At 49.0% G+C, this 25,094-nt stretch overlaps 1 protein-coding gene across 1 annotated transcript in view; it reads left to right on the top strand.

Moving 5' to 3' along the window:
• RANGAP1 (Ran GTPase activating protein 1) overlaps positions 1-25,094 on the top strand; it is an 83,857-nt gene that overhangs the window by 36,460 nt on the left and 22,303 nt on the right. The window contains exons 4-14 of the mRNA XM_040407522.1: positions 379-438; positions 522-701; positions 1,559-1,693; positions 1,771-1,929; positions 2,035-2,148; positions 2,745-2,844; positions 9,674-9,758; positions 18,732-18,921; positions 19,493-19,615; positions 19,722-19,824; positions 23,361-23,449. Of these exons, the coding sequence (XP_040263456.1) occupies positions 379-438; positions 522-701; positions 1,559-1,693; positions 1,771-1,929; positions 2,035-2,148; positions 2,745-2,844; positions 9,674-9,758; positions 18,732-18,921; positions 19,493-19,615; positions 19,722-19,824; positions 23,361-23,449 (1,338 nt within the window). The remainder of the gene's footprint in view (positions 1-378; positions 439-521; positions 702-1,558; positions 1,694-1,770; positions 1,930-2,034; positions 2,149-2,744; positions 2,845-9,673; positions 9,759-18,731; positions 18,922-19,492; positions 19,616-19,721; positions 19,825-23,360; positions 23,450-25,094) is intronic.

The following is a 25,094-nucleotide window of genomic DNA, read 5'->3' as shown; positions in this document are numbered from 1 at the left end:
CACAGCCCTGCTTTTTTCTTTGTATATATACCTGTATGTGTATTATTGATGATAGCAGTCTTTTACCTGAGGTAGGGGAAGTATATCCCCAAAACTCCTAATATTTCTGCAATAAACTTCTGAAGATTTCCTTCTGCCATTACATGCACTCTGGTTCCTTGCGCCGAGGGATGATCCTCATATTATACCATATATATATTTTTTTTTACATTAAAAATCATTTCTACTACTGTTGTCCTGATGGGACTGCTCTTTTTTTTATGCTTTAGATTTTATCTTTGAGATGCATATTACTGAACAGTAACTAACATTTCACCTCTGTTTGCTCTTTTTGCACACGCATGTTATTAATGCAGTAGCTGTGTCTTCTCTTTCCAGAGATGTCATTGGAATGATATGTTTACGGGAAGATTGAGATCGGAAATTCCTCCAGCGCTGGTAAGCATGCTAATCTGTGGCTTTTGACATTCTTATAGTGGAGTAAATGTGAGTATATGTTTATAATGGTCATTTCCTTACAGATGTCTTTAGGTGATGCATTGATGAGTGCTGGGGCGCAGCTGACAGAGCTTGATCTGAGTGACAATGCTTTTGGACCAGATGGGGTTCAAGGGTTTGAGGCACTGCTGAAAAGTCCTGTGTGCTACACACTTCAAGAACTGAAACTAAACAACTGTGGAATGGGAATTGGTGGAGGAAAGGTACTTTGATGCCACCTTTACAGTATTTGGTGAACAATGCTGCTTCCTAGTTTTGGAAGCTATTATCTCGTTGCAAAGTTGTACAATGCTGGGAAATCCTACCAGTCAATTAGGGCCTGACCCATGCAGCACAATCCCCCAGCTTCCCTTTTCAACCATACTCTTATTTGACTATTTCTGGGCAGCCACCCTACCGGCCGGACAGTGATATGGTCCTAGTTTTACTTAAAGGAGTTCTATACCTTTTTTTTTTTTTTTTCTTTTCTTCTGATTATCTATAGATAGATCATCAGCATCTGATCGACGGGGGTCCGACACCCAGGACTCCCACTGATCAGCTATTTGACACGACAGTGGAACTTGCAGTTGCACCACAGCCTTCTTGCTGTTTTCCACAGGCCAGTGACATCTGGGCGCTGTATTTCTGAGTCTGCATCCATTCCGCAATTTTGTGGAACAGATGCGGACCCATTCATTTTAATGGGGCTGCACAAGGTGTGCTGTCTGGATCCATAGTTCCGTTCCACAGCCCCACAAAAAATATAGAGCATGTCCTATTCTTGTCCGCAATCGCAGACAAGAATAGGCACTTCTATATGGGGCTAGAATCGGACGTCTGAATGTAGTCTTATTCACACGTCCTTGTTTTTCATCCGTGATTGTTATCCAAAACCAGGAGTGGATCATTCTCCAAGATGAAGTATATTAGATATATTTGCGCAAGTTCTGTGCTTTGGTCCTGCTTCTCTTTTGGATAACGAGAACAGACATTTCCGGAGTGGTACGAATAATGGATGCTTTTATCAGAGGAAAAGTATACATGAAAGATTTGTACTTACTCACCAATATTCCTCCAGATTCTGGCTGCAGCACTTACTGCATGCCACAAAACATCCAGTTCTCTTGGCAAACCCCTGGCCCTCAAGGTGTTTGTGGCAGGAAGGAATCGCTTGGAAAATGACGGTGCCACAGCTTTGGCAGAGGCCTTTCGGGTAGGTGCTGTTTGTTTGATTTATTGATAATATTATGTCAGCCCACCTCCATTTTAAATCCATTATTTTGTCCCTAGTTAATCGGCACCTTGGAAGAAGTACACATGCCCCAGAATGGGATCAACCATGCTGGCATCACTGCGTTGGCTGAAGCCTTTAAAGCAAATCCTTTATTGAAAGTCATTAATCTCAATGATAATACATTTACAGATAAAGGAGGCATTGCTATGGCAGAGGTAATATTTTATTTCAATCCTCGAGTCACTTTTTATATGTTTGATAATCAATGTAATCGATTTGAGTTTCTTGAGTAAGTTTCCAATTAACTCTTCTGCTTTTAGGCACTAAAGTCTTTAAGGCAAGTGGAGCATATCAATTTTGGAGATTGTTTGGTGCGATCTAAAGGAGCAATGGCCATTGCTGCTGCCCTAAGAGAGGGCTTACATAAAATAAAGGTATGTTCTGTGTTTGTGTGGCAGTAAGTGATTAAATAAAAAAATAAAAATAAAAATTGGGACCAGAGTTCTCCTAGCTTCTCCAGGATTGTGTGAGCTGTATTGAACAGCCGCCACTCTGTGTACGGAGCAGGCCCGGCTTCTGACTGCGCTCCATACTCTTACCAGTGACCGATGATGTACAGTTACGTCGGTTGTTAAGGGGTTAAAATAGTGTCAGTGGGATATCTGATCCTCTTCTCCTGTTTGACGATGAAGCTGGTCATGTTTATATAGGTATATTTCGAAGTCGTTCATAGCCAATGACAGATATATATCCTATTAATAGAAGTTCAGATTTAGGCAAACGATTGATCATTTGTTGTTTTAACTTGTCTATGACCAGCTTGATTTTGTGTTTTGTCTTGTAACTTTCTGTGGGAAAAAATGTATAATAAGAGATTAAAAAAAAAAAAAAAAAAAAAGCTCAACTTTTCAGTAAGAACTTTTTATTTTATTTTATTGCAACTGGTGAGCTATATCCGAAAAATTCTTTGTTATGGTTAACAAAATTTGCTTCTGTATTAAATTACATTTAATTTTTGCCTTCATGACAGGAACTTAACCTTTCCTTCTGTGAAATTGAACGTGAAGCAGCTGTTAGTTTGGCTGAATCAATTGAAGATAAATCTGAGCTTGAGAAATTGGATATAAATGGTAAGTGTTTAAAATGTAAATTTTATATTTTTTTTTAATTTGTAAATTCTTTAAATGCGTTGCTTTTTTCATCACATGCTGATTTCTTATGCATAACAAATGGCTATAACTAGGAACTAGGGTGGTTTCGGGTATCGAATTTTCGATACCCAATTGATACTTTTACCTGGTATCGACCTAGATACCAGGATTTCTCGCCCATATTCCTTGGGGGACACAGGAAACCATGGGTATAGCTCTGCTCCCTAGGAGGCGTGACACTAAGTGAAAGCTGTAAGCCCCTCCTCCATCAGCTATACCCCTCAGCCTGGAGAAGAGACTGCCAGTTTTTGCTTAGTGTCCAAGGAGGCAAGACACCCCCTGCTTATGCAGGGTTGTTTTCCTATAATTTTTTATTTTTTGCGTTATTTGTTGTTTTAATTCGATTTTTTTCTACCTACAGGGACAACAGAGGCGCATTAGACCCCTCTGTTTCTCCCGGGGTTGAGTTGCGCCAGTGCCGGTAATACCGCACTGCCGCCTCCCCCACAGAAGACAAGGTGGACCAGGGCAGCCTCGCTCCCCTGCGTCCCGCCAGCTCAAGGGTCGCCCGCACGCCAAGTCCCTCCCCCGGCTTCCTGCCACTGCGGTGCCAGTAGCTGAAGGGGCGACCCTGCTGGATGGATTGAGGGTGAAGACAGCGATGGTGAGAGTGGCTGCTCCAGCCTCCCCTTCCTTCCCACTGCTGCTACATCGAGCCGCCCCCCCCCCCCCCCCCCCCCATGGGCATATCTTACCGGCAACCTATCATTTGGGGGGGACTTTGTCAGGGCAAAAATTCACTTTATTAGCGGCAGGGCACGAACTCATGCCTTCAGGGACGGCTGTAGGCTGGGGGCCGTTTTTCCTTGGCACGAACAGGCGCCATAGCTGGCCGGCACTCATCCAAGCTTGGGGGTTAAAATCATTTTGCCGCGCGCGCGCGGCTTTGCGTCTCTTCAGCGCGGCGAGGGGTGGGCGGAGCTTCATAGCGCTCCGCTACTTCCGGTTTCGTCGGGCTCCACATCGCATACTGCGTGGAATCCTGCTACGTCCGATCCTGAAGCTGTTCATCCCCGTGCCGGCTGCCTCTCCTCCACAGCCTCCTTCAGTCTGCTTCCCTTGCTGCTGCCGCTTGCAGGGTCTGGTAGGACTGTTAACCCCCTCCGTGCCAGTACTGTTGTTGGGTGTAATCTCCGTTCCTTTAGCCCTGGGGTCTCCCATAAGGCAACATTTCCACCATGTCAGACCCTTCTGCAGCTGCCAAGCCTTGGTACCATGCCTGTACTGCTTGTAGGGAACCCTTTCCCCGGGGGCAGTCTGATCCGCACTGTCCTGCATGCCGAGCTCCACCGCAGCCTCAGTCGCCCGCTGTGTCGCTCCCTGCTTCCTCTGACCCGCCTGACTGGGCTAGATCCCTGTCCCAGGCCGTGGAAAGCCTCACTCATGTCGTGGGCCGCCTAATAGACAGGCCACCTACCCCGCAGGACGCTACTTTTACTGTCGCGCCCCCCGGGTCCACCGCTTCTGCCGCTGCAGCGGGTTCACTCCCTCTTAGTGACCCCTCCCGAGCTAGGCACTCTCAGAAGCGTCTTAGAGTAGAGCGAGCCTCCTCCTCGGATGCCTCCCTCTCCCCGCCACGCGTGCGCACCCAGACGAGCCTCTCCTCTCCAAAGGATTCGCTCTCTGAAGGTGAATTGGCGGTTTCAGATTTGGAAATGGACTCGGCCCTGCCGTCCAAGCTAGCCTCAGCGATGAGTCAACTCATCTCGGATATTCGTGACACCTTTAAGGTGCAGGATGACCCCCCTAGCTCTGACGCAGCTAGCGTCTCCTTTATCAGACCCAGGCAGGCCTCAAAAGTCTTTCCAATCCACTCTGATTTCTCCTCCGTGGTGTCTAAGGCTTGGGCTCGCCCGGACGCCCGTTTTGTCAATCCCAAGAAGCTGGACATTTGCTATCCATTTCCAGCCGATGTCGTGGCCACCTGGTCGTCCCCACCCAAGGTGGACCCCCCTGTGGCCCGTCTGTCAAAAAACACGGCCATCCCTGTTCCCGACGGGTCCTCTCTTCAGTCAGCGGAGGACCGTCGCATGGAGACCCTTTCCAAGGGCATTTTTGCTGCCTCCGGTTCTGCTCTCAGACCGGTTTTTGCCTCTGCTTGGGCAGGTAAAGCAATCTCTGCTTGGGGTGCGCAGCTGGAACAGGAGTTGGACTCGGACGTCCCCATCCAGGACCTACGTTCCTTGGCCCAGCTTATTATTCGGGCCGGGAATTTTGTTTGTGAGGCCTCCCTTGATGCGGGAGCCCTTATTGCACGCTCCTCCGCCCTGGCGGTTTCCGTCAGGAGGGAGCTCTGGCTGAAAGTTTGGAAAGCGGACGCTGCCTCCAAACGTTCCTTGGCGGGGCTACCGTTTGCGGGTTCCCGCCTTTTCGGGGTCCGCCTAGACGAGCTTATTTCGGAGGCCACAGGTGGTAAAAGCACCCATCTCCCTCAACCCCAAGCCAGGGGCGCCCCCCGCGGACGCCCCGGTGCGTCTCGTTTTCGGTCCTCCCGCAGGACCTCTGGGGCTCCCCCCGCAGCTGCCGCTTCGGCCCCTCCCCAGGATAAACGTAGGAAGCCGTTTTTTTTCGGGCACAGCCCTCCTGGCGCAGGCCGCAGGCTGCCCGCACACCCGCAGCAAAGCAATCCTCTGCCTGAAGGCGCGCCCCCACCCACCCGGGTGGGGGGCCGGCTCCTCCTTTTCAGGGACATCTGGATGGCTCACATCTCCGACGCCTGGGCTCTCGAAATTGTGTCCTCAGGATACAAAATCGAATTTGCGTCTTTCCCTCCAGATCGGTTCTTTCGCTCCCGCCCCCCGCGGGACCCGAAAAGCGCGGCTGCGTTCTCCGCGGCTGTTCAAGCCTTACTGGACAGAGGGGTGATTACCCCCGTTCCTCTAGAGGAAAGGTTCCAAGGGTTCTATTCGAACCTCTTTGTTGTTCCCAAGAAGGGAGGTTCGGTGCGGCCCATTTTGGACCTCAAAAAGCTCAACCGTTTTCTCTTCCTTCGACGGTTTCGGATGGAGTCCCTCCGTTCCGCGGTGGCTTCCCTGGAGCAGGGAGATTTCATGTCTTCCATCGATATACAGGATGCCTACCTCCATGTTCCGGTAGCCCGGTGTCACCATCGCTTCCTCCGATTCGCCGTGGGGGACCTCCACTTCCAGTTTGTCGCCCTTCCCTTTGGGCTGGCAACAGCCCCCCGGGTGTTCACCAAGGTCCTGGCCCCGGTTTTGGCCTTACTCCGTTCCAGGGGTGTTTTTCTGCTACCGTACTTGGACGATATCCTCATCAAGGCTCCGTCCCTTTCCCAAGCGGTTGCCAGCGTGGATCTCACTCTAGAGACTCTGGCGAGATTCGGTTGGGTCATCAACTTCCCCAAGTCCTCCCTTCCTCCCGCCAGACAACTGGTCTTCCTGGGAATGCTTTTAGACACGGAAGCGGCGGAGGTACGTCTTCCCTCGGAAAAACGTCTGACCCTCCGTCGGGCGATTCAGGGTCTCCTTCTCCACCGTCGACCGTCCTTCCGCTTCTGCATGCGGGTCTTGGGGCAGATGGTTGCCTGCTTCGAGGCAATCCCATTTGCGCAGTTTCACTCCCGCCCTCTCCAACGGGCGATCCTCTCCTCCTGGGACAAATCGCCGGAGTCTCTGGATCATCCTTTCCATCTATCGCCTCCGGTACGGTCATCTCTCCGCTGGTGGTTGCAGTCCCCTCTTCTGGGCAGGTCCTTTCTGCCGATCAACTGGTTGGTGGTTACAACCGATGCCAGTCTCTTGGGCTGGGGAGGCGTGTTTCCTCCCCGATCCGTCCAGGGCATTTGGTCTCCATCGGAGTCCAAACTCTCGATCAATGTCCTGGAGCTGAGAGCGGCCCTTCTGTCTCTGCGACACTGGACTCATCTGCTGAAGGGTCATCCAGTTCGTGTGCAATCGGACAACGCCACGGCCGTGGCGTACATAAACCACCAGGGGGGCACTCGCAGCGTTGCAGCAATGCGGGAGGTCACCAGCATTCTCCGTTGGGCGGAAGCCCACGTCCCGGCCCTATCTGCAATTTTTATTCCAGGGGTGGACAATTGGGCGGCGGACTTCCTCAGTCGCACCACCGTCGACCCCGGCGAGTGGTCTCTTCACCCGGAGGTGTTCGAGGCCATTTGCCTTCGTTGGGGCATACCGGACGTGGACCTCATGGCCTCAAAATTCAATCACAAGGTCCCCGCATATCTGTCCAGGGCCAGGGATCCGGGAGCCTGCGGAGCCGACGCCCTCGTTCTTCCTTGGCGAGGCTTCGCGCGCCCATACATATTCCCTCCCATCCCTCTCCTGCCCAAGGTCCTTCGGAAGATAGCGGCGGAAGGCGTCTCGGTGATTCTGGTCGCTCCGGACTGGCCCCGCCGGTCTTGGTATGCCGACCTCATGCTGCTCCTGGCAGACGCGCCCTGGCCGCTGCCCGCCAGGGAAGATCTTCTCTCTCAGGGACCGATCTTCCACCCGCGTTTAGGGTCCCTACGTTTGACGGCGTGGTTGTTGAGACCACCGTCCTGACGCGTAGGGGTTTTTCTGCGGACGTCGTCCGCACCATGATCCGCGCCCGAAAGCCGTCCTCTTCTAGGATCTATTATAGGACCTGGAGGACCTTTTTGGGGTTCTGTGCCGATCTGGGGATTCCTCCGCTCCGCTTTTCTCTCCCCACCGTTTTGTCCTTCCTGCAGAGCGGACTGGCCCAAGGGCTGGCCCTTAGTTCTTTGAAGGGTCAGGTGTCTGCGCTGTCCATTTTGTTTCAGCGCCCACTGGCCCCCCTTGGTCCGGTCAAGACCTTCCTTCAGGGTGTGGCTCACGCGGTTCCCCCGTACCGTCCTCCGGTACCGCCCTGGGACCTGAACCTGGTTCTCTCAGCGCTCCAGGCTTCCCCTTTCGAGCCCCTGCGGACGGTTTCCTTGCGACTTCTGTCCTGCAAGGTTATTTTCCTTGTAGCCGTCACCTCTCTTCGGAGGGTGTCCGAATTGGCTGCACTCTCCTGTCTGGAACCTTTCCTAGTGTTCCACCAGGACAAGGTGGTTCTTCGTCCGGTCCCTTCCTTCCTTCCTAAGGTGGTCTCCGCCTTTCATCTGAACGAGGACATCGTTCTCCCCTCTTTGTGTCCTTCCCCTTCCCACCCGCGGGAGAGGGAGCTTCATCGCCTGGACGTTGTCAGGGCGCTCAAGGTTTACCTGGAGGTAACCAGCTCTTTCAGGCGTACTGACTCGCTCTTTGTGGTTCCGGAGGGGTCGCGCAGAGGGATGGCGGCATCCAAAGTTGCTATCGCCCGTTTTGTCAAGATGGCTGTTACTGAGTCTTATCTCGCCAAGGGCAAGGTTCCGCCCCTTGGTGTTACCGCTCACTCCACTAGAGCGGTCGGGGCTTCCTGGGCTCAGAGGAATCGGGCTTCTACGGAGCAGATTTGCAAGGCGGCCACTTGGTCCTCCTTGCACACCTTCACCAAGTTCTACAGGGTGCATACTCATGCGTCGGCTGACGCTGCTTTAGGCCGTCTGGTGTTGCAGGCGGCAGTTGATTGATGCCTCTGGTGTTGGTCTAGTTTGTTCTGGTCCCTCCCTTCTGGGACTGCTCTGGAACGTCCCATGGTTTCCTGTGTCCCCCAAGGAATATGGGCGAGAAAAGGAGACTTTTGTATTACTTACCAGTAAAGTCTCTTTCTCGCTCTTCCTTGGGGGACACAGCACCCGCCCTTCATTTGGGTTACAGTTGTGGTTCCGGCTTGGTTGCCCCCGTTGGGGCTCGATAGTTCTTTTTTCCGGTTGGTGGTTATCTTTCACTACTTGGACACGCAACTGGCAGTCTCTTCTCCAGGCTGAGGGGTATAGCTGATGGAGGAGGGGCTTACAGCTTTCACTTAGTGTCACGCCTCCTAGGGAGCAGAGCTATACCCATGGTTTCCTGTGTCCCCCAAGGAAGAGCGAGAAAGAGACTTTACTGGTAAGTAATACAAAAGTCTCCTTTTTCCTTTTTACGATACTAGGCTTCGCTATTGCGCAGTCTAGTATCAGAGAATAAGGAGCGCGCTCTGTGTTCTACTCAGCAGCACAGGGGAGAAAAAAAGCACAGAATAAGTCGACTAATGGTACAGACACTTGAATGCTCAGTCAAAAACGGAACAATAAACAAAACCAGAAAAAAAGAGCATATCTCATGAGAAGTGTGGCATAGGACTTTGGATCTGTTGAATAGATAGGGCAGCAGGGGGGTGGCCTCATATCACCTACAACATATATAAATGATAAAGAACACCCAAAGCCTTTATAAAGTCACATACTATAGCCTGTGAGAGGAGGACAAGCAAGGCTGCCAGAGTTTCAAATAAAGCGTCAACCGTATCACCTTGGATAGCTGCAATCTTTTCATATATGGCCATTCTATCCAACTTAGGCTCCATTCACACATCTGCAATTCCACTCCGCATTTTGCGGAACGAAATTGCGGACCCATACATTTATATGGGGCCGCAATAGCAGACAAGAATATGCATATTCTCTTAGTGCTGGCAATGTGCGGTCCGCAAAATGCGGAACGCACATTGCCGCTGTCCGTGTTTTGCGAATCCGCAAAACACACACGGATGTGTGAATGGAGCCTCATAGAATGTAAATGTTACGCTAAGAACTGTATGTGAAAAGTTTAACTAAACTATTTATATTAAAAAGCAGAATTGAAACTATTAATTTTGTTCAAAGGCATGATTTCAACTTGGTATGCTTGCTTTGTAGGAAATAACCTGGGTGAAGAAGGTTGTGAACATGTTCAGGAAATTTTGGATGGCTATAACATGAGCTCAGTGCTGGGGTCCCTGAGGTACGTACTGTCATTCAACCTCAACCTCCAAGAATAATAATAAATCTTCCAGTGTCATTTGACTTTGGAATTTTAGTGCTCTGCATATTGTTAGAGAAACGCCTCCGACAGGTGGTCTGACTAACAGGTCTTAGCAACTGTTAGCCCAGGTTTGAGCTTCAAACATTTTGCTTATTGGTAGACTGTTACAATCACGTTTCCCAACTGTCTTCACTAAATGTGGTCGCCATTCAAAGGTTTTGGCCTTAATGTTTAACTTATGTGCAAAATTAACTTGTCTCTTTCACTCTGCTTAGGCTACTTTCACACTAGCTGACCTCCGGCAGGTTGTTCTGTCGGGTGAACAGCCTATCGGATCCGTCTTGCCGCTAGTGACCTTGTGCCCCCGGACTGCCGCTTCATCCCCAGTGACTACAATGGGGGCGGTGCGGAGTTCCGGCGGAGGCACGGCAGCGCACGACGAGAGGCTGCCGGAATAAATGTTGGACATGTCCTCTTTTTTATTCCGGCAGCCTCTCGCCATGCCTCCTCCCCCGCCCCCATTATAGTCAATGGGGACGGAGCGGCAGTCCGGGGGCACGCGGTCACTAGCAGCAGGACTGATTCGACAGGCTGTTCACCCGACTGAACAGCCTGCTGGAGGTCCGTGCCGCTAGTGTGAAAGTAGCTTTAAAGGGGTATTTTTTTTTTTTTGTTTGTTTATATGATAGGAAATCATACAAATCTAATATACATGTATTCAAAATTCTGATTCCATTCCTTTTTTTAAGATCAGGCAGTTGACTCCTATATGCAGTAGGCCATGTGTCAGTCCTATGTAATGCATCCATGGCCTAACTGAAACATGGCATCAGTCTATGCACATCCATATGGTTTGCAACTAGGATTAGTGATGGAATAATATTTTCTCGCCCATTCCATTGAGGGACACAGACCATGGGTATAGCTTGGGCCATTACTAGGAGGAGACACTATGCAAATAATAAAAAACAGCTCCTCCTCCACTGGCTATACCCCCATGCTCCAACAGGAGGACCTCAGTTTTAGCTTTGTGTCAGATAAGGAGGTGACACCTGCTCCTGCAGGGTTGTCCCTGTAGTTTTTTCTTCTCCTGTTTAACCGTTGGACGTTTTCCCTCTGGAGGTGCTGGTCTTCCCACCCCATGGACTGCTCTAGGACGTCCCATGGAATGGGCGAGAAAAGGAGATTTTATTTTGTGGAACTCACCTGTAAAATCTTTTTCTCGTCTTTTCCATTGGGGGACACAGCTCCCACCCATTCTTGTCTGTTGCAGGAGGGGTTGGTTCTATTCTAGTGGGACCTTATGGTTAACGGCCCGATGGCGGTGTTCCTTGGTTCTGCTTTTCTTTGTTAATATTTGGTTTCTGATCTCCTACTGCTTTTGCACGCACGGAGGTCCTCCTGTTGGAGCATTGGGGGTATAGCCAGTGGAGGAGGAGCTGTTTTTTATTATTTGCATAGTGGCTCCTCCTAGTAATGGCCTAAGCTATACCCATGGTCTGTGTCCCCCAATGGAAAAGACGAGAAAAAGATTTTACAGGTGAGTTTCACAAAAAAAGTCTCCTTTTCTCGCTCATATCATTGGGGGACACAGGACCGTGGGTATAGCTTGCTGCTGCCACTAGGAGGCGACACTAGGCTGAAAACTGTTAGCTCCTCCCCTGCAGCCTATACCCCCTCCAGCCTGGAGAGAGCATTGGGTGGCAGAGGGTGGCTCTTTTGGAAAGTTTATTTTTATTTTATTAGGTTCATGGGGCACAGATTCGCATGGCATCTGTCTCCCTGGGAGGCTAGCCGGTGTCGGTTGTCCCACCGCCTTGCCCCCCCAAGAAGACAAGTGGACCAGGGCAGCCTCGTTCCCCTGCTTCCCACCAGCAATAGGGCCACCTACTCACCACCCCTATCCTGCCCTGAACCCAGATGCCTTCTGCCAGCAGTCGTTGGGTGGCCCTGCTGGGACGACATCTAAGGGCAAAGTCCACAGACAGGTGAGTATTACTCCCCCTTAGCTCCTCACCCCTGTCTGCTGGGTAGCGATCTCCCTCCTGCGTCCTCAGATCCTCAGCGGTGGTACGGCACTGCGGGGGTTAATGTCGGCAGCATCGCGGCTGCAGCGGCTCTGCCACTACAAGGAGAGCGGTCCGATCTCTCCCTCTTCAGCGCTCTTAAGTCTCCAGGCATCTCCTGAGGCAACCTGTCCGGCGGTATATTAACCCCTTCCCGTCTCATGGTGGCTCCTAACATGCAGGCGGGGAAGGGGGGTGTGGCTTCTTCCCGGACGTTTCCTCACACGACCCACGCGGGGTGCGGAGCCTATTTTCCCACCGCGGCACTCCGGAAGACCTCTCCAGCGCTCCCTTGCCACAAGGACACAGGACCTGGGACTTCTAATAGTAGGAGATCGCTACCCCCTCCAGCATAGAGAAGCCACACAATGTCAGACCCCTCCCCAGGCACCCTGCAGGACCACTTATTATGCCTGCACTTCATGTTCTGTTAAATTCCCTCGTGGCCAGTCACTCTCACTATGCTCTGCATGTCAGGCGGCCCCACAGAGCCATCCATCCATATTGTCACAACCCACAGGAGTTCAAGAACCCTCTGGCTGTGGAGAACCTGACTGGGCAAGGTCCCTGTCCTGGGCAGTAGAAGACCTCTCCAAAGTCTCCCATTCCACCCTTTCATTACTGGGTCGTTTGGTAAAGAAATCGCCCACAGTGCAGCCCTCCCCTTCGCAAGGCGCACAAAACTAGGAGCAGGCTTACTAGCAAGCGTCGCAGATCAGGTCGTCATTCCTCTTTTGACGCCTCTGCATCAGGGTGGATTTGATTTAAATCAAACGGATTTAAATCACTAGTCAGTAAGGCTTGATTTAAATCATAGTTTTCTACATAAAGACTAATTGTCGCTGGTATAACTTATAATATGCAAGTAGATGAGGATTTTTAGAATAACAACTTTTCATATTAGTTTGATTAGGTTGATTCTGCATTCATAGGTTTGTAGAAGTTCGGATTAAGGTCTTTTTCTCAACTCTGTTCATGTTATAACATTTTTGCTGTGAAGAAGAGGCATGTGATCTCTGCTGAGTCAAATTCAGTTTTGAGAACTGCAAAAGTAAACCAAGCATCTGTGATAATATCTTGTAGGCAGAGAAACTACCCAGTAATCTTAGGCTACTTTCACACTTGCGACAGTGTGATCCGGTCGGAACTGCCCGCCGGATCCGCCGATCTGCATGTGACTGAAAGCATTTGTGAGACGGATTCGGATGCGGATCCGTCTTACAAATGCATTGCAAGAGCGTATCCGTCTCTCCGCTTGTCATGCGGACAGACAGATCCGTCTTGTATCTTTTTTCACATTTTTACTGGTCTGCGCATGTGGAGGCCAGAAGGACGGATCCGGCATTCCGGTATTTTGAATGCTAGATCCGGCACTAATACATTCCTATGGGGAAAAATGCCGGATCCGGCATTCAGGCAAGTCTTCAGTTTTTTTTTTCGCCGGAGATAAAACCGTAGCATGCTGACGTTTTATCTTTTGCCTGATCAGTCAAAATGACTGAACTGAAGACGTCCTGATGCATCCTGAACGGATTACTCTCCATTCAGAATGCATAGGGATATACCTGATCAGTTCTTTTCTGGTATAGAGCCCCCGTGATGGAACTCTATGCCGGAAAAGAAAAACGCAAGTGTGAAAGTACCCTTACAAAAACCTCTGGAAGAGCATGACATTGTGAATGGATTCATGGAATTTATTTACCAAAAGAATTAAACATATACAGCCTTATTCTACATAATTAAAAAACGAATCTTTATTTCATGATGGAATAACCTTTGGATGGTAATATATTTTCCTCCAAAAAGAATTTTATATAAAAAAAATCTGACTTTTTTAAAAAAAAATCTGAGATTTTTATCCACCCTGGTAGTACTGGTAGTACTCCTTGTCTGCTTGCCTTTTCCTCCTTACACTTAGGCTACTTTCACACCAGCGTTCGGGTGTCCGCTTATGAGCTCCGTTTGAAGGCTCTCACAAGCGGCCCCGAACGCATCCGTAATGCCCTAATGCATTCTGAGTGGACGCGGATCCGCTCAGAATGCATCAGTCTGGCAGCGTTCAGCCTCCGCTCAGCAAGCGGACACCCAAGCGTTCGGGTGTCCGCCTGGCCGTGCGGAGGCAAGCGGATCCGTCTAGACTTACAATGTAAGTCAATGGGGACGGATCCGTTTGAAGATGACACAATATGGCTCAATCTTCAAACTGATCCGTCCCCCATTGACTTTCAATGTAAAGTCTGGACGGATCCGTCTGAAGCTACTTTCACACTTAGAATTTTTTCTACAATATAATGCAGACGGATCCGTTCTAAACGCTAGTGTGAAAGTAGCCTTAGTTTCACTTTCTTCTTGTGCAGATCTATTCCACTCCAAACAATCAGAAAAATATTGTTTATATTCTATTCACTGAACTTTAAACTTAGCACTGAAGGGGTTGATTCTGTATTTATAGGTTTGTAGAAGTTAGGATTAAGATCTTTTTCTCAACTCTGTTCATGTTATAAATTCAGTTTTGAGAACTCCAAAAGTAAACCTAGCATCTGTGATAATATCTTGTAGGCAGAGAAACTACCCAGTAATCTTACAAAAACCTCTGGAAGAGCAGGACATTGTGAATGGATTAATGGAATTTAACAAAAAATTAAACATATACAGCCTTATTCTACATAATTAAAAAAGTAATCTTTATTTCATAATGAAATAACCTTTGGATGGTAATATATTTTCCTCAAAAAGCATTTTATATAAAAAAAAATCTAATTTAAATCCAAAAAATCCGATTTTTTTTTTTCTATTTATTTATTTATTTTTTAATCATTGATTTTTATCCACCCTGCTCTGCATCCCCTCCCCCTCCCAGTTCCCGATCTCAGACGTCCTCCATTTTAGGTGACTCACTATCAGATGGTGAGATTGCGGATTCAAATACGGAGATGGACCTGGAGCAGTCTTCCCAGATTGCATCTATGGTAGATTGCATCTATGGTCTGATTTCAGCTATCTGGGACACTTTCCAAATTCAGGAGGAACTCCCCTCCACCAGCCACCAGGGAGTGTCGTTTTTGCGTACAAAGCAGACCCCCAAGTCCTTCCCTGTACACAATGACTTTTTCGTTGTTGTCGCAAAGGCTTGGGACCAGCCAGGTTTGCGCTTCATTGTCCCAAAGCGGTTAGACTTGCTCTACCCTTTTCCAACTGATTGTGTGGAAAAATGGGCCTCACCTCCGAAGGTAGACCCACCGGTCGCTCGCCTCGCAAAGAACACGACTATTCCGGTGGCGGATGGCTCCTCTCTCCAGGACCCAGTAGATTGGCACATTGACTCGCTATCGAAGTCGGTCTTTGCAGCCAGTGGTTCAGCCTTACGCCCGATCTTCGCATCGGCATGGGTAGCCAAGTCTGTTTCGGAGTGGGCCCTCCATTTGAACCAAGACCTTGCAACCAATCTTCCTCCGGCGGAACTCCAGTCCTTGGCGGTACAAATTTCCCAGGCAAGAAAGTACCTCTGCGAAGCGGCTCTGGACGCGGGGACGATGGTAGCCCGTTCCTCAGCTCTCGCAGTATCTATCCGCCGAGAACTGTGGCTTAAAGTCTGGTCGGCGGATTCATCCTCCAAACGTTCTCTTTCAAGACTTCCCTTTGCCGGGTCTCGACTCTTTGGTACCCGGCTAGATGATATTATTTCGGAAGCATCAGGGGGAAAAAGCACCCATTTACCGCAACCCAAGGCGAAACATTCCTTTCGTCCTAGGGTCACATCTTCCCGTTATGAGTCCTTTCGTAGGTTTGCAGGCACTCGTCCGGCGGCCCACCTGCATCTAGGCCACCCAATCAGGACCAGCGAAAAGGCCCATCCTTCAAACCCCAGCCAGCATGGCGTCCGCGAGCGCAGCAACCTCGTTCCGCTCCCGGGAAACAGCCCTCAGCATGATGGTGCGGCCCCACCCTTACAGGTGGGGGGGGTAGTCTCCTTCTTTTTCAGGAAATGTGGCAAACTCATATCGGACGCTTGGGCACGAGAGGTAGGGACATCAGGATACAAGATGGAATTCAAATCTATCCCACCCAACCGTTTTTTCCTCTCCAAGCAGTCCAGTCCCTTCTCATACGGGGCGTGATAATTCCGGTCCCCTTACACAAAAGATTTACGGGTTTCTATTCAAACCTTTTCGTAGTACCTAAAAAGGAAGGCGATGTTCGCCCAGTGCTGGACCTCAAGATAGTGAATCGCTTTCTCCGCATTGAACGGTTCAAGATGGAGTCACTCCGCTCCGTGATTGCCTCTTTGGTACAGGGGGAACTCATGGCATCGATAGATATCCAAGACGCCTACTTACACGTTCCCATCGCACCCGCTCATCAACGTTTTCTTCGTTTTGCCATTTATTCATGTCACTACCAGTTTGTCGCCCTGCCATTCGGCCTAGCGACAGCTCCGAGAGTGTTCACAAAGGTGCTTGCCCCCCTCCTGGGTCTCCTGCGCTCCAGGGGCATCACTCTCCTCCCGTATCTAGACGATGTCATGATCAAAGCATCTACGGTCTCCCAATGCGAGGAGAGTCTTCAGATCACTTTGAGCACCCTGTCCCGCTTCGGGTGGATAGTCAATCGGCGGGAATCCTGCTTATCTCCCACTACACAAATCAGGTTTCTGGGCATGATACTAGACTCAGGTGCAGCCGTGGTACGCCTGCCATTGGACAAGAGTGTGGACATTCAGAGATCTATACGCAACGCCGCAATAAGTCTATCCGCAATTGCATGCGGGTGCTGGGCATGATGGTGGCCTCCTTTGAGGCCATTCCCTTCGCTCAATTTCAACAAGCCATTTTGTCATCTTGGGACAAATCCCCGGATTCTCTGGATCGCCGTATCCGGCTGTCCCTCCAAACACATAAGCCCTCGGTTGGTGGACAGAGTATGCGCATCTGTTGGCGGGGAAATCCTTCCTTCCAGTGATATGGACGATCATTACAACAGACGCCAGCCTTCGCGGTTGGGGCGGAGTTCTCACCACACGGACGGTCCAGGGTGTTTGGTCTCCATCGGAGTCCAAACTTCCCATCAACATACTGGAACTCCGGGCCATTTATCTCTCCCTTGTCCATTGGACTCCACTTCTGCAGGGTCGTCCGATCAGGGTGCAGTCGGACAATGCCTCAGCTGTGGCCTACATCAACCACCAAGGAGGGACTCATAGCCTTCCGGTGATGCAGAAGTCTGCGAAGATTTTGCAGTGGGCGGAGTCCCATGTTCCGATGATTTCGGCAGTCTCAGCCGGACAACAGTGGACCCGGGGGAGTGGTCCCTCCATCCGGAGGTGTTCGAGGCCATCTGTCTCAGGTGGGGACATCCGGAAGTGGACTTGATGGCGTCCAGGTTCAATCACAAGCTCACGTTCTTCCTCTCTCGCGCAAGGGATCCAACAGCACACGGTGTGGACGCTCTCGTGGCGCCTTGGGACAGCTTCGCGTATTCCCACCGTTACCACTTCTACCTCGGATCCTACGCAGAATCAGGAAGGAAGGCATCAAGACAATCCTGATCGCCCCAGACTGGCCTCGACAAGCTTGGTACTCAGAACTCATTATTCTGCTAGGAGATGCTCCGTGGCCTCTGCCAATCGGAACCGATCTACTCTCCCAGGGCCCAGTCTTCCATCAGAGTTTAGATACGCTACGTTTAACGGCGTGGCTGTTGAAACCAAGGTGGTTCTTCGTCCAGTGCCATCTTTTTTACCAAAGGTTGTTTCTGCCTTTCACGTGAATGAGGACATTGTTTTGCCCTCGTTTTGCTCTCAGCCTTCTCATCCGTGGGAGGTCTCCCTCCATTGTCTGGATGTAGTACGGGCCTTGAAGATCTATCTGTCGGTGGTGGCCCTCTTTAGACGCACTGACGCTCTGTTCGTTATCTCGGAAGGCCCTCGTAAAGGTTTGGCGGCTTCAAAGGTGACTATTGCTCGGTAGATTCGCTCGGCCATTGCCGAGGCCTATCGTTCCAGGGACAAGGTTCCTCCACCCGGGATCACGGCTCACTCTACCAGAGCGGTCGGGGCTTCTTGGGCACACCTTCACCACGCTTCTGCGTCTCAGTTGTGTAAAGCAGCGACTTGGTCCACAGCACCCACCCACATATTGTTGTGAGGCAAGTGGGGTTCCTGTTTTGCCTGTTGGGACCTTGTGTTTGGTTCGGTCTCATGACAGTGTACAGTTTTCTGTTAATTTTCACTTTATTTTGGTCTCTCCTACTGCTGGAGCACAAACTGAAATGCTCTCTCCAGGCTAGAGGGGGTATAGCCTGCAGGAGAGGAGCTAACTGTTTTCAGCCTAGTGTCGCCTCCTAGTGGCAGCAGCAAGCTATACTCAGTCCTGTGTCCCCCAATGAATCAAGCGAGAAAGAGATTTTAAAGGTGAGTTCACAAAAAACTCATTTTTTTTGTTTTGTTATTACAGTAACTACTTCATTGTATATATTCACATGACTGTCTCTAGGTGATTTGTACAATGGCTGCCTGTCTCTAGGTGATGTTAATAAAGTTTAATATAAAAAAACGCAACAGCACAGAGATCTGCTTCTATACAAACGCTGACAGACATGAGATGCTGCAAGTAGTGATACAATATACTGTATGTTTTGCTCCTCAATACACTACTATTCATTTCTTCGATGTATGGGCAGTTAACTGAAAGCCAAATCACATGATCTGTGAGGGTCACATGACTGACACCATTGGTAGTCCTATCCTGCTCTCATGGTAACACTTTACAGGGCTAAATAGGTTATACCAGTTTTTTTTTTCTTTAGAGAGCAGTATTTTAGCTGATATAATAAAGGTCTGAGCAAAATTGTAATCATTAACAGAAATACCTCTTAAATTTTTTTTCAGTGATGATGAAGGAGATGAAGATAACGAGGATGATGAAGATGAGGATGACGACGACGAAGAGGAGGAGGAGGAGGAGGAAGATGGCGAAGATGATGAAGAGGATGAGGATGAAGATGATGAGGACGAAGAAGAGGAAGGAGATGAAGAGGAGGAAAATGAAGAAGAAAAGCCAAAGAAGCTTCCTCCTCAGGTAGTATTAACATGTTAATTAAAATGGGCTGGTTAGAGTAGAGATTGCGGGTTAACAAGCATGATACCATAACAAATACAGGACTGGAGGCCATTTTAATAAAAGATTGGTAATTGCATAAAATATTGTTAGAATTGCTTCTCTTGGTAGGGAGTGATACTGCTGTAAAACCATATTTAGTTTGGTGTAGGGAACTTGGAGTATGGAACTTGAAACACTCTTGGCTGCTCTGTGTCTTCAGGGATTGCTTCTCTTGTTGTTGGGAGCAATTCAGTTAGCAATAATAAATTGCTGTGTTATTGTTCCCCCCCACCCAAATATATGCACAATGGGTAAGGCAGTGGTGGTCAACCTGTGTGTTTGGGATGGGATTTAACTGCCCATTGTTCCACCTCCATTCTAGTCATTGGTGGATGCAGGTGAGTGAGCAGGCCGAGCTGTTTCTAGATTTGCCATTCACTATAATGGAAGATGACCATGCCTTGTGGCTTGCCTCCCTGCTGTAAGCAATGGGCTATGTCTGGAAACGGAATGGGTTAAAGTTAACCTGTTTCTTTTTGCTTTCTAAAAGGAATCCTCACCTGCCACCACTCCTCGTCCTCGTCCTCCTGTTGATGCATCCGCTTTCCTCAACTTTCCCTCTCCTGAGAAACTCTTAAAGATGGGTCCTAGGCGTTCAGCAATTATAGCTCAGGTATTGTGTACTACATATTACAAAATCTACAATGCAAAGTACTTATGCTTGGTGAGGACCTACTGTAAGTTTCCTTTTTTTTTCTAATTTGTGTATTTATTTTTAGACTGATGTTGCAGACACTGATAAGGTAGTACAGGCTTTCATCCAAATAGCCTCCGTGTATAGAGATGACCAAGAGGTAAAGACAGCGGTGGAAGAAACAATTGGTAAGGAACTGTGTTCATATGGCTGGACACTTAAAGGGATTCTGTCAGCACAAAATGTAGTATGCAGTATGTTCCAGGGCAGGAGAAGCTGAACAGATTGATTTTATGGCCTGCTGCGCTGAAGGATCAGTCACCAGGAATGAGCCAACTGTAGAAGATCAGAGGAGAAGAAGATACCGAAGTGCTGCTTGTATCCGTGAACAATACTTCAGGTGGAGATCTGTTAAGTATAAGGTTTTTTTCTTTATTTTTATTGGGTATACGAATAATACGTTTCGGGGCTGTACAGGCCCTTTCGCCAGATTCATACCAATCCGGCCCTGAAATGCGTTATTTGTATACCCAATAAAAATAATAAAAACTTACTGATCTTTGCCTGAAGTCTTGTTCACCGATATGAGCAGCACTTTGGTTTCTTCTTCAAAGATTGATATATAGTTTTTGAAAAAAGATAAAAATGTTTGACTTCAGAACTAAAGACCACCCTGTGCACAACTATCAGTGACTGACCGCTATCTATGAATACACAGGGAATGCATAAATCACTAAGACAAGTTTTACTGAATCATTCTACATAAAACTATGTATCACTGCTCAGCTCCTCCTGCTCTATAACCTTCTAGTCTTCCCTTTTAAGGTGCGTGAGTGCGTGGCCGCGCAGCGATTATTGTGCCCCCGCTCACAAGTTTTATAATGTCCGCTTAGCGCATCGCTCACCCTGCTGGCTAAATGCCCACACTCATGATGACTTACATTACATCCTCGTTCTGTGTGCGACTCAGCGGGGCGCCGCCTACCCCATATTGCTGCGCTTCTGCTGCCTCCTCCTCCTTTTTCTGACCGGAAGAGGAGGACTGAGCACGCAACAGCAGGTCGAGGTAACGTGTTGGTCGTGCCATCTTAGAGGCTAGAGTGATGTCTGGACTCTCTCTCCCAGCCATGACTTAGCAGCTCAGTGATTGGGGTTTTACCCTGTGTCAGGCTGGGAGCTGGATGGTAATTAGCACCACACTGTTTGGGGTAGACTTTATTTTTTTGCTAGTTCCTCACATATGATTTGGGGTCACTCACATGTTGTGTTTTATTCTAATGAGAAATATTTCATAATCAGGATTTGGAGAAGGGGCAGAGGGATAGCAGAGCAGGGAGAGGCTGGTGCTGCTACTGGGGGGCTCATACCATGATCATGGCACCAAGACTGATGGAGCAGAAGCTGGACAGTTTGGTCATTGGTTCAGTACCAGGCTGGTGGGAACTCCGCTTACAGGGAACACTGCCCACAGAGCCTTTAACGTCCTAACGTTGGCTAGTGTCAGGACTTTTCTGCGCGGCGCTCCAAGCTGGCCCCACCTCCTTCCTCACTGCTTTTACTGGAATAGAAGAACATGTACAGCGCTGCAATAGATGGGGAAAAGAGGGGACGGCATCTTAGACCTAGCCCCCCAGACCCCCTCCAAAGTGTTAAAGTGGTGTGTGAGATCACCAAGGGCCAAGCCAAGTAATTGTAAGTATTCATGGGGAGTATGTTTCATGTCAGAGTATGCATAGACTGTGCTGCATTGTGTAGGGGTTATACTGTATTTTGTACAGTATGGCGCAGGGGTTATATTGTCCGGCATGGTATAACCGCTATATGTTTGCTGTACAGTATACATTATAATCCATACACCATGCCGTACAATATACAGTATAGTTCAGTCACCATGCCGTACAATTTACAGTATAACACCTACACTGTGGGGTTATGCTATATATTGTATGGAATGGTGTATGGATTATAATGTATACTTTACAGCAAGGTGTATGAAATGTATATTGTACAGCATGGTGCAGGGATTATACTGTATATTGTATAGCATGGTGCAGGGATTATACTGTATATTGTACGGCTTGGTGTATGGATTATAATGTATATTATACAGCATGGTGCAGGGATTATACTGTATATTGTACAGCATGGTGTATGGATTATAATGTAGATTTTACAGTAGGGCTGCATGATATGGGAATTTTGTGCGATTGCAATTGGGGCCCTAAAAATTGTGATAACGATATGCGATATTTTAAGGGAATTGTGCTAGAGGTCTATTTGCTGTGGATGGCACTGTTATGGGGGATCTGTGGATGGCACATATATAACATCTTATGCTATGTGCCATCCACATATCTCCCCCCCCCCCCCCCCCCCCCCATAAGTGTCCCTGCAGTGTGAATGACCCCCAATACAGGGGCTGGGGGCCGGCGCCTGGATTATGAATGAGAGCGGGGGCCGGTGCAGTCCCTGTATTCTATTGCACCGGCCCCGCTCATTGTTGTATAATCTTATCTAACCTGTAGGCATTGTTAAAATATAATAATCATGTGTAATCCAGCTGTATTACTTACAAGATCCGTAGCAGAGAGAAGGGAGGAGGCAGGCCAGGAGGGCGGTCGGGCACTTTATGAATGGAGCAGGCGGCGCGGGCGCGTGACGTAGTGAGTGACACGCCACCCGCCCTCCTGGCCTGCCTCCTCTCTGCTACGGAACTTGTAAGGCTACTTTCACACCTGCGTTAGGTGCGGATCCGTCTGGTATCTGCACAGACGGATCCGCACCTATAATGCAAATTTTTTATATATTTTTTTTTTGTGTTCATGATGATGCAAACGGATCCGTTTTGACCTACACTGAAAGTCAATGGGAGGCGGATCCGTTTTCAATTGCACCATATTGTGTCAGTGAAAACGGATCTGTCCCCTTTGACTTACATTGTAAGTCAGGACGGATCAGTTTGGCTCCGCATCGTCACGCGGACATCAAAACACTGCAAGCAGCGTTTTAGTGTCCGCCCCCAGAGCGGAATGGAGGCTGAACGGAGGCAAACTGATGCATTCTGAACAGATCGTTATCCATTCAGAATGCATTGGGGCTAAACTGATCCGTTTTGGGCTGCTTGTGAGAGCCCTGAAACGGATCTCACAAGCGGACCCAGAAACGCCAGTGTGAAAGTAGCCTAATACAGCTGGATTACACATGATTATTATATTTTAACAATGCCTACAGGTTAGATAAGATTATACAACAGTGAGCGGGGCCGATGCAATAGAATACAGGGACTGCACCGGTCCCCACTGTCATTCCTAATCCAGATGCCGGCCCCCAGCCCCTGCTCCTTCTGATACACCCGCTGACCGCGCTGTGTGGCAGCCATGTATCATTGTAGGTAATCGCAGCATTTTTGGGTCAGCCAAATTGCCATATCGCAATCGTCGATTATCGCGATACGATTGCTTTGGCGATATATCGTGCAGGCCTATTATACAGCATGGTGCAGGGATTATACTGTATTGTACGGGATGGCGTAGGGGTTATACTGTATGCTCTTTGATGTGACAATTATTTTAGGTTTTCCTATCTCCCACCTTTTGGCAGCAGCTGCCAAGTCTTAGAGGGAACACTGTCTATAACATGCAGCCTGCATTTTCTAGTGATAGGTTCCATTTTTAAATAGTATGTTTTGTTATTCTTTACAACCTTTTTTTTTTTTTTTTTTTAGATGAGTTGATGAAAAAAGCTTTTAACACCTCTGCTTTCGAGCCAAATTTGTTCATTACCAGTTTGCTTGTTAGGATGGGACTTCTTAAGGTATGACCATTGTTTTGTTACAACTTTGTGTTGACAAATGACAAGTAGTGGGCTGTAACTGGGATTAACTTTCAAGAGTACCTGTTCGTTTATTTTTAAAGGGAATGTGCTATCCGAAAATGACCTATTGTTTAAATCACGTTTTTATGTAGAACATATTTCTAAAGAATTTTCTCGCTCATATTCATTGGGGGACACAGGAACTGTGGGTATAGCTATGTTCTCTAGGAGGCGTTGACACTAGTAAAAGCTGTTAGCTCCTCCCCTGGCAGCTGTACCCCCTCCAGCCTGGAGAGAGAGCTTCAGTTTTTTCTAGTGTCAATAGGTGGCAAGACCTCCCTGTCTGCAGGGATATCCTGAAGATTTTTTATTTTAGTTTTTTTTTTTTTTCTCTTTTAGGTGGGAGACAGTGGTCGCCTCGCCTCCCTGTTCTCCCTGGGGGGAGCACGCCAGCGTTGGTCCGCCACGCTGCCTCCTCCCCCCACAAGAAGACAAGGTGGACCAGGGCAGCCTCGCTCCCTGCATCCCGCCAGACAAAGGGTTACCTAGGTCCGCCAAAGAGAAGACCCTCCCGCCATACCAGACTCCTGCCACTCCGGTGCCAGCTGCTGAGGAGGTGACCCTGCTGGAGAAGGTGACCTTATAGGCCCACTTAGGGAGGGTGAAGAGAAGAGGAGGAAGATGAGGTGAGTACACGGGATTAGGTGAGTATGTTAACCCTCTCCTCCCCCCCCCCCCTCCCTCTTGGTGTTAAAAGTGAAGCTCCACTCAGCAGTCATGTGAATAAGCCTAATTCAGTATTCGTCTGTGGGACATGCGATCAGAAGATCGGAGGTTCTGGTCCTCTAAGGGTGGCTAGAAGTTTTTTTAGGGTTAACAGGGTGGTAATGCGCCTTGAATATAGTTCAAGTCCCAGGAGACAAGTGTTTTATCACAGGGCTTTATTTATTGTAGCCCAAGACCCACTCTCACTCCCCCTCTACAGCGGAGTTGCTGTCAGCTACGGGCAGCTAGGGGGTTAATAACCAGACAGAGCGGGAGGCCGGGCGCGCCGCTGTGGACCGGGACCATGCATCGGTCGGACAGGCAGGGAAGGAGCGGAGAAAGCTCCACTATATGTAATGCGCAGGTTAGCGAGCGCGCTGCCCTCTCGAGCACCGTTGTGTCCCCGGCCAGTCCCGCAGCTACCTCCGCCGCTCCGAGTGATTACACTACTACGGTATACAGTCCTTGCCTTTTATATATTGTCCCTTGTGTAGGTGGACTAAGTACAGTTACACTGGTTTTCAGTGCTGGACGTATGCATTCATCCTTTGGTAGGTGGTGGCATTGCATCTCCACTGGGTTCTGTACCTGCCGTATGCATTAGCCTTCTCCATCACAGTGTTTCCTGTTGCATTCCCACTTTCACTAGTTATCCGCTACAGGGGAATACCTAAGCATCTTGGGTTGCTGCAGTTCACCTAGGCCACGGCTCTAGATGCCTTAGCTTCTTTCACACTGGGGTGTGGCAACAGCAGATATCACGGGTGCCGGTGCTCTGCATCTAGTGGCGTATGGGTGCCGCCAGTGGATACAGTAGCTGTTTCCACATTGTATCCTTCTTATCGTTCGGTGCTGGTTTAGAGCATGGTTGTGACATCCT

This window comes from Bufo bufo, chromosome 9, assembly GCF_905171765.1.
Source record: "Bufo bufo chromosome 9, aBufBuf1.1, whole genome shotgun sequence".
Lineage (NCBI taxonomy): Eukaryota > Metazoa > Chordata > Amphibia > Anura > Bufonidae > Bufo > Bufo bufo.
The sequence above is the reverse complement of the archived record's forward strand: the minus strand, read 5'-3'. Positions and strand labels throughout refer to the sequence as shown.